This window comes from Salvelinus namaycush, chromosome 27 (assembly GCF_016432855.1).
Source record: "Salvelinus namaycush isolate Seneca chromosome 27, SaNama_1.0, whole genome shotgun sequence".
Lineage (NCBI taxonomy): Eukaryota > Metazoa > Chordata > Actinopteri > Salmoniformes > Salmonidae > Salvelinus > Salvelinus namaycush.
This window is the reverse complement of record NC_052333.1, coordinates 34,960,382-34,974,310: the sequence shown is the minus strand read 5'-3', so window position 1 is coordinate 34,974,310 and position 13,929 is coordinate 34,960,382. Positions and strand designations below refer to the sequence as shown.

General features: G+C 42.8%; 1 protein-coding gene across 1 annotated transcript; it reads right to left on the bottom strand.

Moving 5' to 3' along the window:
* Positions 1-563: 563 nt before the first annotated feature.
* On the bottom strand, positions 564-2,387 carry LOC120022383 (zinc finger protein 239-like). Its single transcript, XM_038966274.1, has 2 exons — positions 2,313-2,387; positions 564-1,571 (listed from the first exon to the last, which is right to left on the bottom strand). Exons 1-2 carry the CDS (start codon positions 2,385-2,387, stop codon positions 621-623), a joined length of 1,026 nt encoding a protein of 341 aa, XP_038822202.1. The 3' UTR covers positions 564-620.
* Between the last annotated feature and the right edge of the window lie 11,542 nt (positions 2,388-13,929).

The window sequence follows — 13,929 nt, the reverse complement described above, 5'->3', positions numbered from 1 at the left end:
ACACTTTTTCCACCCTGCACTGCGAATGATTACATGGTGTGTTCAATAAAGACATGAAAACATATAGTTTGTGTGTTATTAGTTTAAGCAGACTGTGTTTGTCTATTGTTGTGACCAAGATGAAGATCAAATTTTATGACCAATTTATGCAGAAACCAGGTATTTCCAAAGGGTTCACATACTTTTTCTTGCCACTAAGTAGCTGAATATGCTTATGGATTAACAGTCTAACAGTTTGAAGGGCACAACTCATGTCATTCTGGTTGAACAGTGAGAGACTAGTTAATTATGGACTAACAGTTTGCCAGTTTGAAGGGCACAACTCATGTTATTCTGGTTAAACAGTAAGAGACCAGTTGAGTTTCATATTGGGGATAAATGGCTAATGTAATGATGCATTAAGCCATGTATAATAATATATATATACAGTACCAGTAAAACACACCTCATTTAAGGGTTTTTATTTTTACTATTTTCTACATTGTAGAATAATAGTGAAGACATCAAAACTATGAAATAACACAATAATGGAATCCTGAAGAAACCAAAAAAGTGTTAAACAAATCAAAAAATATTGTATATTCTTCAAAGTAGCCACCCTTTACCTTGATGACAGGTTTTCACACTACTGGCAATCTGTCAAATATATCAAGAGATAAAAACAAATTACAGTCAGAGCAGTGGTAAGAAGGTTTGTCTCCTGTGTGTGTTCTCTGGTGTCTATTCAGGCTGCTTGACTGAGTAAAACTCTTCCCACACTGATCACAGCTATAAGGCTTCTCTCCTGTGTGTGTTCTCTGGTGCTCTTTAAGGTGTTCTCTCCGAGAAAAGTTTTTCCCACATTGCTCACAGCTATATGGCTGCTCTCCTGTGTGTGTTCTCTGGTGTGATACCAGGTTGCTTGACTGAGTAAAACTCTTGCCACATTGATCACAGCTATATGGCTGCTCTCCTGTGTGTGTTCTCTGGTGTGATACCAGATTGCATGACTGAGTAAAACTCTTGCCACACTGATCACAGCTATAAGGTTTCTCTCCTGTGTGTGTTCTCTGGTGCTCTTTAAGGCGTTCTCCCAGAGAAAAGTTTTTCCCACATTGCTCACAGCTATATGGCTGCTCTCCTGTGTGTGTTCTCTGGTGTGATACCAGGTTGCTTGACTGAGTAAAACTCTTGCCACACTGATCACAGCTATATGGCTGCTCTCCTGTGTGTGTTCTCTGGTGTGTTACCAGGTTGCTTGACTGAGTAAAACTCTTGCCACACTGATCACAGCTATAAGGCTTCTCTCTTGTGTGTGTTCTCTGGTGTGTTTTCAGATTACTTGAATTAGTAAAACTCTTCCCACATTGATTACAGCTATAAGGTTTCTCTCCCGTGTGTACTCGCTGGTGTATTTTTAGTTTTGATGAAGATTTGCAATGTTTCCCACAGTCAGAGCAGCAGTGAGGTTTCTTTCCTGTGGGTCTCTGATGGTGTTTCTTGAGGTGTCCTGATGTGGAGAGACTCTTTTCTGCCTTGTCAGCTTCATGATGTTGTTGAAGCTCCCCAGAGGACCCACGATAGTCCCGTCTCTCTCCTGTGTGAACAACAAAGTCAGACAGATGGTTAAAGGCCCACAACAGCGGAAATCCACTGTAAAAGGTGATGCCAACAGCGTAGCTATGATGTTGTACGACAATTGTCGTCTGTAATGAATGTAATGAGTATTTGACAATTGTCTTAAAATTAGCAAGAATAGTCATATTTTGTCTTGTTTTCACATTAGTAGTAATATCTAAGATTGTAGACTAAATGTCTTCTAAGTCTTGTTTTAGTTTGGTCCACCAGCCAGTGTGGCAGGCAGAGGAAAGAATAGTAGCGGAACAGTAGCGGAATTACACCAGACTGTTTTTTTACTTTAAAATGTATCCACAAAAACCATTCCTGCTTTAAAACCACGTTTGTGTACATCAGTTCAACAACTGCAGAGTTTGTGCCCCCGTTATTAAATATTAGTATTTACTGGTGTTAATCTGACCTTCCGTCTCCTCATCCTCTCCTTCCTCCTTCACTTCAAAATCGGCATCTTCCTCTTCCTCTTCTTTTACTGAAACATTCTCCTCTTTCACTCTGAACGCGTCTTCCTCTTCTTTCACTGAAACGTCTTTCTCTTCTCCTTTTACTGTAACATCCTCCTCCTCTTTCACTCTGAACGCGTCTTCCTCTTCTTTCACTGTAACGTCTTTCTCTTCTTCTTTTACTGTAACAGCCTCATCCTCTACTTCTATTTTTACTGTGACATCCTCCTCTTCCTTCTCCTCTTTCACGACAACCTTCAGACACAGAGCTTCTTTCTCCGTCCAGCAGACTTCTTCTTCAGCAGGAGGGGTGAACTGTAGGGAGCTCATGTTCGGGGATATTAGCTCGCTAGTTAGCTATCATTAGCGACTAGATTAGTGCTAATTTAACCAGCCAGCTACTATAGCTGACTAATAAAAACAACGTAAATATTAAATGAAATAGGTTAAGAAGTAGATACGACAGAAGTGTGTCTAAAACACAGCAGCTAATATAGACCAAATGGGTATAAATAGCTGGAATCTTTCGGCTATGTTGGCTAGCAAGCTACCGAGGTGGTCGACTAGCTGTTTATGAAGAACCGTCTACTAGATTATACGTCACGCTAGCAGCATCGGCTGAAAAACGCACATCGCCGTCTGCTGACTGGAGTTGGAAACGCAGTTGAGGATCATATTTTATTTTCAGATCAAGTTAATTTTAAATGTATTTAATGAACTTTTTTTAACTTTAGTTTACAGCGCATTCGGAAAGTATTCAGACACCTTGACCTTTTCCACATTTTGTTACGTTACAGCCTTATTCTAAAATGGATTAAATAGAAAATGTTCCTCATCAATCTACACACAATACCCCATAATGACAAAGTGAAAGTAGGTTTTTCGAAATTGTCGGAAAATTATTACAAATAAAAAACAGAAATACCTTATTTACATAAGTATTCAGACCCTTTGCTATGAGACATATTACGGACATATTCAATCTCTCCCTATCCCAGTCTACTGTCCCCACATGCTCACTTCCGTCGTCATGAAGTGCTTTGAGAGACTAGTCAAGGATCATATCACCTCCACCTTACCTGTGACCCTAGACCCACTTCAATTTGATTCCCGCCCCAATAGATCCACAGAAGATGCAAGCGCCATCACACTGCCCTATCCCATCTGGACAAGAGGAATACCTATGCAAGAATGCTGTTCATTGACTATAGCTCAGCATTCAACACCATAGTACCCTCTAAGCTCTTCATTAAACTTGAGGCCTTGGGTCTGAACCCACCCCTGTGTAACTGGGTCCTGGACTTCCTGACGGGCCACCCCCAGGTGGTGAAGGTAGAAAAAAACACCTCCACTTCGCAGAAACTCACAAGGAAGGGTGCTCAGCCCCCTCCTGTACTTCCTGTTCACCCATGACTGCATGGCCACGCAAGCCTCAATTATCAAGTTTGCAGACGACACAACAGTAGTAGGCATGATTACCAGCAATGATGAGAGCCTACAGGGCGGAAGTGAGGGCCCTGGGAGTGTGGTGCCAAGAAAATAACCTCTCACCAAACATCAACAAAACAAAGGAGATGATCGTGGACTTCAGGAAACGGCAGAGGGAGCACCCCCCATCCACATCGATGGGACCGCAGTGGAGAAGGTGGAAAACTTCAGGTTCCTCAGCGTACACATCACTGACAAACTGAAATGGTCCACCAAACACAGACAGCGTGGTGTAGAAGGCGCAACAGCGACTCTTCAACCTCAGGAGGCTGAAGAAATTTGGCTAGGCACCTAAAACCCTCACAAACTTTTACAAGTGTACAATTGAGAGCATCCTGTCAGGCTGTATCACTGCCTGGTACGGCAACTGCACCGCCCGCAACTGCACCCCCCCCCCCCCACCCCCCCCACCCCCCCGGTGATGTGGTGTGCCCAATGCATCACCGGGGGCAAACTACCTGCCCTCCAGGACATCTACAGCACTCGATGTCACAGGAAGGCCAAAAAGATCATCAAGGACAACAACCAACCGAGCCACTGCCTGTTCACCCCGTTATCATCCAGAAGGCGAGGTCAGTACAGGTACATGAAAGCTGGGACAGAGAGACTGAAAAACAGCTTCTATCTCAATGCCATCAACTCGTTAAATACTGTTAAATAGCAATCACTAGCACATTAGAGGCTGCTGCCTATATATATAGACTTGGAATCACTGGCCACTTTAAAAATGGAACACCAGTCACTTTAATAATGTTTACATATTTTGCATTACTCATCTCATATGTATATACTGTATTCTATCCTATTCTACTGTATCTTAGTCTATGCCGCTCTGACATTACTCCCCTAAATTTGTATATATTGTTAATTCCATTCCTTTAGATGTGTGTATTGTTGTGAAGTTGTTCGATATTACTGCACTGTTGTCCTTGAGTGTCCCAGCCAGAGCCCGGACTTGAACCCGATCAAACATCTCTGGAGAGACATGAAAATAGCTGTGCAGCGACACTCCCCATCCAACCTAACAGAGCTTGAGAGGATCTCCAAAGAAGAATGGTAGAAACTCCCCAAATACAGGTGTGCCAAGCTTGTAGTGTCATACCCAAGAAGACTCAAGGCTGTAATCGCCGCCAAAGGTGTTTCAACAAAGTACTGAGTAAAGGGTCGGAACACTTATGTAAATGTACGATTGGGCCGTTGTCATCACACTTCCATGATTAGTAAGAATTAGATTTATAGGACTATTGTTTTTTATGATTCATACATACTTTCCTAACCCTAAAATGTACCTAAATAATCTACAAGATCAGAGTATTTTTAAATCTAACAGTTGGAGATGAATTATGACTTCCTTTAGTTGATAGATTAGATTCTAGAACTAGATTCTGTTCTCTCCATGTATTCTAGATTCTAGAACTAGATTCTGTTCTCTCCATGTATTCTAGATTCTAGAACTAGATTCTGTTCTCTCCATGTATTCTAGATTCTAGAACTAGATTCTGTTCTCTCCATGTATTCTAGATTCTAGAACTAGATTCTGTTCTCTCCATGTATTCTAGATTCTAGAACTAGATTCTGTTCTCTCCATGTATTCTATTGAGTCTGTTGACAACAGTCTAATTAAAATGTATTTAACCGTATTTAAAAGGCTTAAGATGAAATGTACTCTAAACCCCATTGAATGAAAACTCCATGACAAAATCTGTTGGCCAACAATTGTGAGGGTTTTCAGAAAGGTAGCAACACATGCAGAGTGTGCGTAGGCAAGGCATACATTCCTAAATGGGGATCGGTCCCGGTCTCCTGGTAAAACACCAGACCCCTCCTCCTACAGCATTTATGTTCATTTTGAGAAAGTGGTACTACAGTCTCCGGGTAAAAAACTACTTTGCCAAAAAACCACAACACCTGTCTATGAATTTGAGAGGTTACATTGCTCCAGATACTCAACTAGTCTAAAGAAGACCCGTTTTATTGCTTCTTTAATCAGAACAACAGTTTTCAGCTGTGCTAACATAATTGCAAAAGGGTTTTCTAATGATCAATTAGCCTTTTAAATTGATAAACTTGGATTAGCAAACACAACGTGTCATTGGAACACAGGAGGGATGGTTGCTGATAATGGGCCTCTGTACGCCTATGTAGATAAATCATTTAAAAAATCTGCCGTTCCTAGCTGCAATAGTCATTTACAACATTAACAACGTCTACACTGTATTTCTGATCAATTTGATGTTATTTTAATGGACAAAAAATTGCTTTCTTTTAAAAACAAGGTAATTTCTAAGTGACCCCAAACTGTTGAACGGTAGTGTACATCTACATCCTCCCATGTCGCTGAACTATTGATCAATAATTCCCTATTACAGGAAAAAACACTATTTCCATTGATTACTGTATTGACCTCTCGTCCTCTGTCTCTCTCGTACTCTGCCTTGTGTATTTATCTTCAAAATATTCTTATAGTCCCAATTTAGAATCAAATAGACTTCCCAAAGATAATATGGCATTTACTTTATTTCACCTTTATTTGATCAGATATGTCAACTGAGAACCAATTCACATTTACAATGACAATCTGAACGAAGAAATACTAATATGAATCTATTTTATAATTAACATTTTTGAAATATCCCAATTATATAGTGAACACATTTAGGGGTTTACATTTGCATTCAATCAATCTTAAATTCATATAATATATTTTTAACTATTTTAATCTGATTTTCGACACAAAAATAAACGCAACATGCAACAATTTCACATATTTTACCGAGTTACAGTTCATAGAAAGAAATCAGTCAATTGAAATACATTCATTAGGCCCTAATCTATGGGTTTCACATGACTGGGCAGGGGCGCAGCAATAGGTGGGCCTGGGAGGGCATAGGAAATATTCTGGGATCTTTTATTTCAACAGTTAACTCTTAAGGAGCAGCCCATTTTTTCCAATTTTTGCCTAAATTAATAAAAGATAATACAAAGAAAAAAAAGAAGTTTTTTTGTATTTTTTTGTACCATCATCTTTGAAATGCAAGAGAAAGGCCATAATGTATTATTCCAGCCCAGGTGCAATTTAGATTTTGGCCACTAGATGGCAGCCATGTATGTGCAAAGTTTTAGACTGATCCAATGAACCATTGCATTGCTGTTCAAAATGATGTATCAAGACTGCCCAAATGGGCCTAATTGGAATATTAATAACTTTTCAAGTACATAACTGTGAATATCTCAAACAATAGCATGGTATTCTTTCACTGTAATAGCTAGTGTAAATTGGACAGTGCAGTTAGATTAACAAGAATTGAAGCTTTCTGCCAATATCATATATGTCTATGTCCTGGGAAAATGTCTTGTTACTTACAACCTCATGCTAATCGCATTAGCGCACATTAGCTCAACCGTCCCGTGGGTGGGACATCGATCTGTAGAGAAGGCTTGGGGATGGCCATTTGACATGTTACCCAGCTTGGCTTGGGGATGGCCATTTGACACGTTACCCAGCTTGGCTTGGGGATGGCCATTAGACATGTTAAGTATTCAGACCCCTTGACTTACTCCACATTTATCTACAGAGCCTTCAGAAAGTATTCCGACCCCTAGGGCCCGATGGAACTAGCGAATGCAGCCAGTAAATCCCCTGGGAAGTCCTAGAGCCCGATGGACCTAGCGAATGCAGCCAGTAAATCCCCTGGGAAGTCCTAGGGCCTGATGGAACTAGGGAATGCAGCCAGTAAATCCTCTGGCAAGGCCTAGGGCCCGATGGAACTAGCGAATGCAGTCAGTAAATCCCCTGGGAAGTCCTAGGGCCCGATGGAACCTCCCACACTGTTCTAGGACTGATCCCATATAGTAGACTATACTGGGACTGACCCCATTTAGTGGACTACACTGTACAAGGACTGACCCCATTTAGTAGACTGTACAAGGCCTGACCCCATTTAGTAGACTGTACAAGGACTGACCCCATTTAGTTGACTACACTGTTCTAGGACTGACCTCATTTAGTGGACTACACTGTACTAGGACTGACCCCATTTAGTAGACTACACTGTACTAGGACTGACCCCATGTAGTAGACTGTACTAGGACTGACCCGATTTAGTGGACTACACTGTGCTAGGACTGACCCCATTTAGTAGACTACACTGTACTAGGACTGACGCCATTGAGTAGACTGTACTAGGACTGACCCCATTTAGTGGACTGTACTAGGACTGACCCCATTTAATAGACTGTACTAGGACTGACCCCATTTAGTAGACTGTACTAAGACTGACCCCATTTAGTAGACTACACTGTACTAGGACTGACCCCATTTAGTAGGCTACACTGTACTAGGACTGACCCCATTTAGTGGACTACACTGTACTAGGACTGACCCCATTTAGTGGACAACACTGCACTAGGACTGACCCCATTTAGTAGACTGTACTAGAACTGACCCCATGTAGTAGACTGTTCTAGTACTGACCCCATTTAGTGGACTACACTGTACTAGGACTGACCCCATTTAGTAGACTACACTGTACTAAGACTGACCCCATTTAGTAGACTGTACTAGGACGGACCCCATTTAGTGGACTACACTGTACAAGGACTGACCCCATTTAGTAGACTGTACAAGGACTGACCCCATGTAGTAGACTACACTGTACTAGGACTGACCCCATTTAGTAGACTGTAGAAGGCCTGACCCCATTTAGTAGACTGTACAAGTACTGACCCCATTTAGTAGACTGTACTAGGACTGACCCCATGTACTAGACTGTTCTAGTACTGACCCCATTTAGTGGACTACACTGTTCTAGTACTGACCCCATTTAGTGGACTACACTGTACTAGGACTGACCCCATTTAGTAGACTACACTGTACAAGGACTGACCCCATTTAGTAGACTGTACTAGGACTGACCCCATTTAGTGGACTACGCTGTACAAGGACTGACCCCATTTAGTAGACTGTACAAGGACTGCCCCCATTTAGTAGACTACACTGTACTAGGACTGACCCCATTTAGTAGACTGTACAAGGACTGACCCCATGTAGTAGACTACACTGTACAAGGACTGACCCCATTTAGTAGACTGTACAAGGACTGACCCCATGTAGTAGACTACACTGTACTGGGACTGACCCATTTAGTAGACTACACTGTACTAGGACTGACCCCATTTAGTAGACTGTTCTAGTACTGACCCCATTTAGTGGACTACACTGTACTAGGACTGACCCCATTTAGTAGACTACACTGTACTAAGACTGACCCCATTTAGTAGACTGTACTAGGACTGACCCCATTTAGTAGACTACACTGTACTAAGACTGACCCCATTTAGTAGACTGTACTAGGACTGACCCCATTTAGTGGACTACACTGTACTAGGACTGACCCCATTTAGTGGACTACACTGTACTGGGACTGATCCCATTTAGTAGACTGTACAAGGACTGACCCCATTTAGTAGACCACACTGTACTAAGACTGACCCCATTTAGTAGACTGTACTAGGACTGACCCCATTTAGTAGACTACACTGTACTAAGACTGACCCCATTTAGTAGACTGTACTAGGACTGACCCCATTTAGTGGACTACACTGTACTAGGACTGACCCCATTTAGTGGACTACACTGTACTGGGACTGATCCCATTTAGTAGACTGTACAAGGACTGGCCCCATTTAGTAGACCACACTGTACTAGGACTGACCCCATTTAGTAGACTACACTGTACTAAGACTGACCCCATTTAGTAGACTGTACTAGGACTGACCCCATTTAGTAGACTACACTGTACTAAGACTGACCCCATTTAGTAGACTGTACTAGGACTGACCCCATTTAGTGGACTACACTGTACTAGGACTGACCCCATTTAGTGGACTACACTGTACTGGGACTGACCCCATTTAGTAGACTGTACAAGGACTGACCCCATTTAGTAGACCACACTGTACTAGGACTGACCCCATTTAGTAGACTGTACAAGGACTGATCCCATTTAGTAGACTGTACAAGGACTGACCCCATGTAGTAGACTACACTGTACTAGGACTGACCCCATTTAGTAGACTACACTGTACTAGGACAGACCCCATATATTAGACTGGTGGTGTGTTTGGTTGATAGGCTGTTGGTCGACTGAGATTCTCAAATGTATAAAAAAAAAACAAAGGAGCACAAGACAACCATTTATGCAGCACTCCACCAAATCAGGCCTTTATGGTAGAGTGGTGGCAGCATCATGCTGTGGGGATGTTTTTCAGCGGCAGGGACTGGGAGACTAAGATGAATGGAGCAAAGAACAGAGAGATCCTTGATTAAAACCTACTCCATTGCACTCAGGGCCTCAGACTGGGGCAAAGGTTCACCTTCCAACTGGACAACAACCTTAAGCACACAGCCAAGACAACGCAGGAGTGGCTTTGGGACAAGTCTCTGAATGTCCTTGAGTGGCCCAACCAGAGCCCGGACTTGAACCCGATCGAACATCTCTGCAGAGACCTCAAAATAGCTGTGCCGCAACGCTCCCCCATCCAATCTGACAGAGATTGAGAGGATCTGCAGAGAAGAATGGGAGAAACTCCCCAAATACAGGAGTGCCAAGCTTGTAGCGTCATACCCAAGAAGAATGAAGGCTGTAATCGCTGCCCAAGGTGCTACAACAAAGTACTGAGTAAAGGGTCAGAATACTTATGTAAATGTGATATTTCCGGTTTTTATTTTCACTGACGTGGCGATCAACCTCCTCCTTCACATCTGACTCCTGATGATCAACCTCCTCCTTCACATCTGACTCCTGATGATCAACCTCCTCCTTCACATCTGACTCCTGATGATCAACCTCCTCCTTCACATCTGACTCCTGATGATCAACCTCCTCCTTCACATCTGACTCCAGTGATCAATCCAGAGAGTCTTCTTTTTTGGGGAATCCCGATGGACGACGTCATCCAATAGGCCGTCATCACCACCACCGCCCACAAGATAATTGTCATTCAGGTTATCAATTGGAAGAGCATTAGCAATATGTCCTGTCTGGTAACTTGTCTCGTTCAATGGATTTACATTGGCAGGTGTAAAAAAAAAACTCAGTCGATCTCAAACTGCAGAAAAACTTTTGTAAGTCTTTAACTGTATCAAAGTCTGTGGCCTGTGATGTTGGGACAAATGATAGTCCCGTATACAAGAGACTACAGCACAACGGCAGAGTCATGTCTTAAGTGTAAAACTAACAATGACTCAACAATCCATGCCTTCTGGGAATGTTATGATGTCATAAAGTTATGGCCGGAGTTAGAAAGTTGGCTGGCAGAAGTACAGTTATACAATGTAAAATTACTTTTCATCTGTCTGTCTGCATATTTCAATGACATGCCTTTCGAGGATGCAGTGAGATACCCGATGGTTGGACGATACTTTTCTCGTCAATCGTCTTAAATACTATTCTTAAAACCTGGAAATCAACCAATCCTCCGCTGTTAACTCAATGGAAAGGTCAAATTCTTTATTATCTAAAAATGTAAAGTGCTTGGGCGACGGAGAGAAATAAAATGGTGGAGTTTGAGGCCATGTGACGGAGAGTGATGCTGGAGATGGGGGTGTGTCAGTGGCGACCCATCATTCAGGGCAGAGCCCCAGAATTTTTGCCCCAAGAAATTAAATATATATATAAATATATATAAACATGTGGGGGGGCTTGCCTGTTTTGCATGTTATTTTGGCATTAATAAGTGTCGCATATCAGTTTGCAAACAATGTAAAAAAAAATATATATCATTGAGTTAATAAATTTGCATACACACATGGTATCTTTTTTGTTTTCTTGAGTAAGGCAGCTCCAAATTGCAGGTGTTTCAGCCTAGCTCAGTGCTTGCTCTGGTGGTGGGGCGAGCTAGCAAAAAATAGGAGCATTGCGCTGTAATTGGCTCAGTGTTCTGTCACTCATGGGGACACTACGTTGTGGTGAAGTTTATGTCCTTAGTAAAGGTAGACATCCAAAATGTCAGCCCTTTGGGTCCTGCCATAGAGTTATATTACAAGTGGCCTTCCAAGAAGGCTCAAGGTCATTGGCCACAGATAAAATGACGTCAAATCACGTAATATGTACAGTAGCTTTGATTGGACTGATCATGTTAACATCTTACTGCAAGTGTTGTGTTGCATAGTGTCTTGCTGGCATGCATCTAAAAAAATGTTGAGGAGGCCCCACCAAGATTTACATGCTAAAATCGCCACTGGGGTGAGATGGGTGTGTGTTCTAGTGGGTCTGGGCAGGTGTGATGTAGTTAATGGAGATGGAGGTGTGTTCTAGTGGGTCTGGGCAGGTGTGATGTAGTTAATGGAGATGGTGGTGTGGTCTAGTGGGTCTGGGCAGGTGTGATGTAGTTAATGTTTGTATGATGTTGTCATTTGTGTGTGTATGTTTTGGTATTGTTTATAAAATGTAAAATAAAATGTTTTTAAGTCCCAGTGCAAAGTTACACCTCACTATTCTATTTTTGGAGTTATTACATAAAACCAATCAGAATTCAGAAGAATGCCTAAGTCAGGTGTGATGTAATATGGAGGACCAGTGGTACTGGTCAGGCATCGTGTTATGCGGTGTCTCCAGTGCGCGTTCACAGCCCGGTGTGCTACATTCCAGCTCCCCGCATCGGCCGGGCTAGAGTGGGCATCCAGCCAGGACGGAAGGTGCCGGTTCAGCGCATCTGACCGCCAGTGCGTCTCTACGGCCCAGGATATCCTGCGCCGGCTCTGCGCACTGTGTCTCCGGTGCGCCTGCACAGCCCAGTGCGTCCTGTGCATTTGCCAGGCGAAAGTAACCATCCAGCCAGGACGGGTTGTGCCAGCTCTACGCTTGAGACCTCCAGTGCGCCTCCACGGCCCAGTGTATCCGGTGCCTGCCCCACGGACCAGGCCTCCAGTGTGTCTCTCCAGCCCGGTGAGTCCTGTGCCTGCTCCACGGACCAGGCCTCCTGTGTGTCTCACCAGCCCGGTGAGTCATGTGCCTGCTCCACGGACCAGGCCTCCTGTGTGTCTCCCCAGCCTGGTGAGTCCTGTGCCTGCTGCACAAGTTCCTCTGGAGATGGGAGGACCTTCCAGAAGGACAACCATCTCTGCAGCACTCCACCAATAAGGCCTTTATGGTAGAGAGGCCAGACGGAAGCCACTCCTCAGTAAAAGGTACATGGCAGCCCGCTTGGAGTTTGCCAAAAGGCACCTGAAGGACTCTCAGACCATGAGAAACAAGATTCTCTGTTCTGATTAAACCAAGATTGAACTCTTTGGCCTGAATGCCAAGTGTCGTGTCTGGAGGAAAATTGGCACCATCCCTACGGTGAAGCATGGTGGTGGCAACATCATACTGTGGTGGTGGCAACATCATACTGTGGAGATGTTTTTCAGCAGCAGAGCAAATTGTCTACTGATATTGGTGTAATTTCTCACCCATTTTGTCTGTATGAAAGTTACTTTCCCCTCAGGCACACACATTTGTTCTTTGTTATTATGAAGGTCATTTGTGTAGAATTTACTTTTCCCCACTCATTCACCCCATCTATTTACATTGCGTATGCATATTCAGTGGCCTGACTGCGTCCAGACTATGTCAAAGGCCCATCCTGATAGATCTGAACGTAATGCAGCTTGGAGTGATCGGATGACGGAAGTCACATTTAGGTGCCAGGTGTAGATGCTCCATATCCATTACTTTGAGTGTTTTATATGACTAAATGTGTTTGTGTTGCAGGGGCATTTATCATTTTCAGCAAATGTACTGGGTTGGTTGAAAAGTGATACTACATCTACATACCATGCACTATTTTGACATAGTGGAAGATATACTGAATGTATACTGTTTTTCATACTAAGTTATGTGTTGCTTTTGCACATATTTGTTCATTGGTTTGCAAGAGTGTTGATTGGTCAGTCATTGGGTTCATTTGCTTTACAATATGTTCAAATCAAGCTTTATTTATACAGCACATTTCAGACATCAATGCAACAACGGCTTCACAAAAAAAAATGAAAATAAGAGGATAAAAAACTGAAGATTAACAACTGAAAGACTAATGAGCATTTTAAGGAAATGCAATTGATTAAAATATGAACAATTGGATGCAATATCCAACCCAAAATATAAGCTTGTTTTACTCCATTGTTGTTATATTCGCCAGCAGGAAAACCAGAAATGTTGCTCAAACAGAAGAGGGACCTAACAGAGTCACTGACAACCACAACTAAACAGGTTTTAGGAGGGGCTCTGAAAGACACCTTGAGGGTGCCCACTGAAAGTTGACAAGTAACAACTGGGACCTAAAAGACACCCACCATGAGACCCACTAAATCTGCCCAAGAAGAGGAAAACAAAAGAAAAAC

Coding starts and splice junctions, on each gene's coding strand:
- LOC120022383 (XM_038966274.1), bottom strand. CDS start 2,387: ATGAGCTCCCTACAGTTCACCCCTCCTGCTGAAGAAGAAGTCTGCTGG. Junction 1,572..2,312: donor AAGAAGCTCTGTGTCTGAAG/GTTGTCGTGAAA, acceptor CACACAGGAGAG/AGACGGGACTATCGTGGGTC.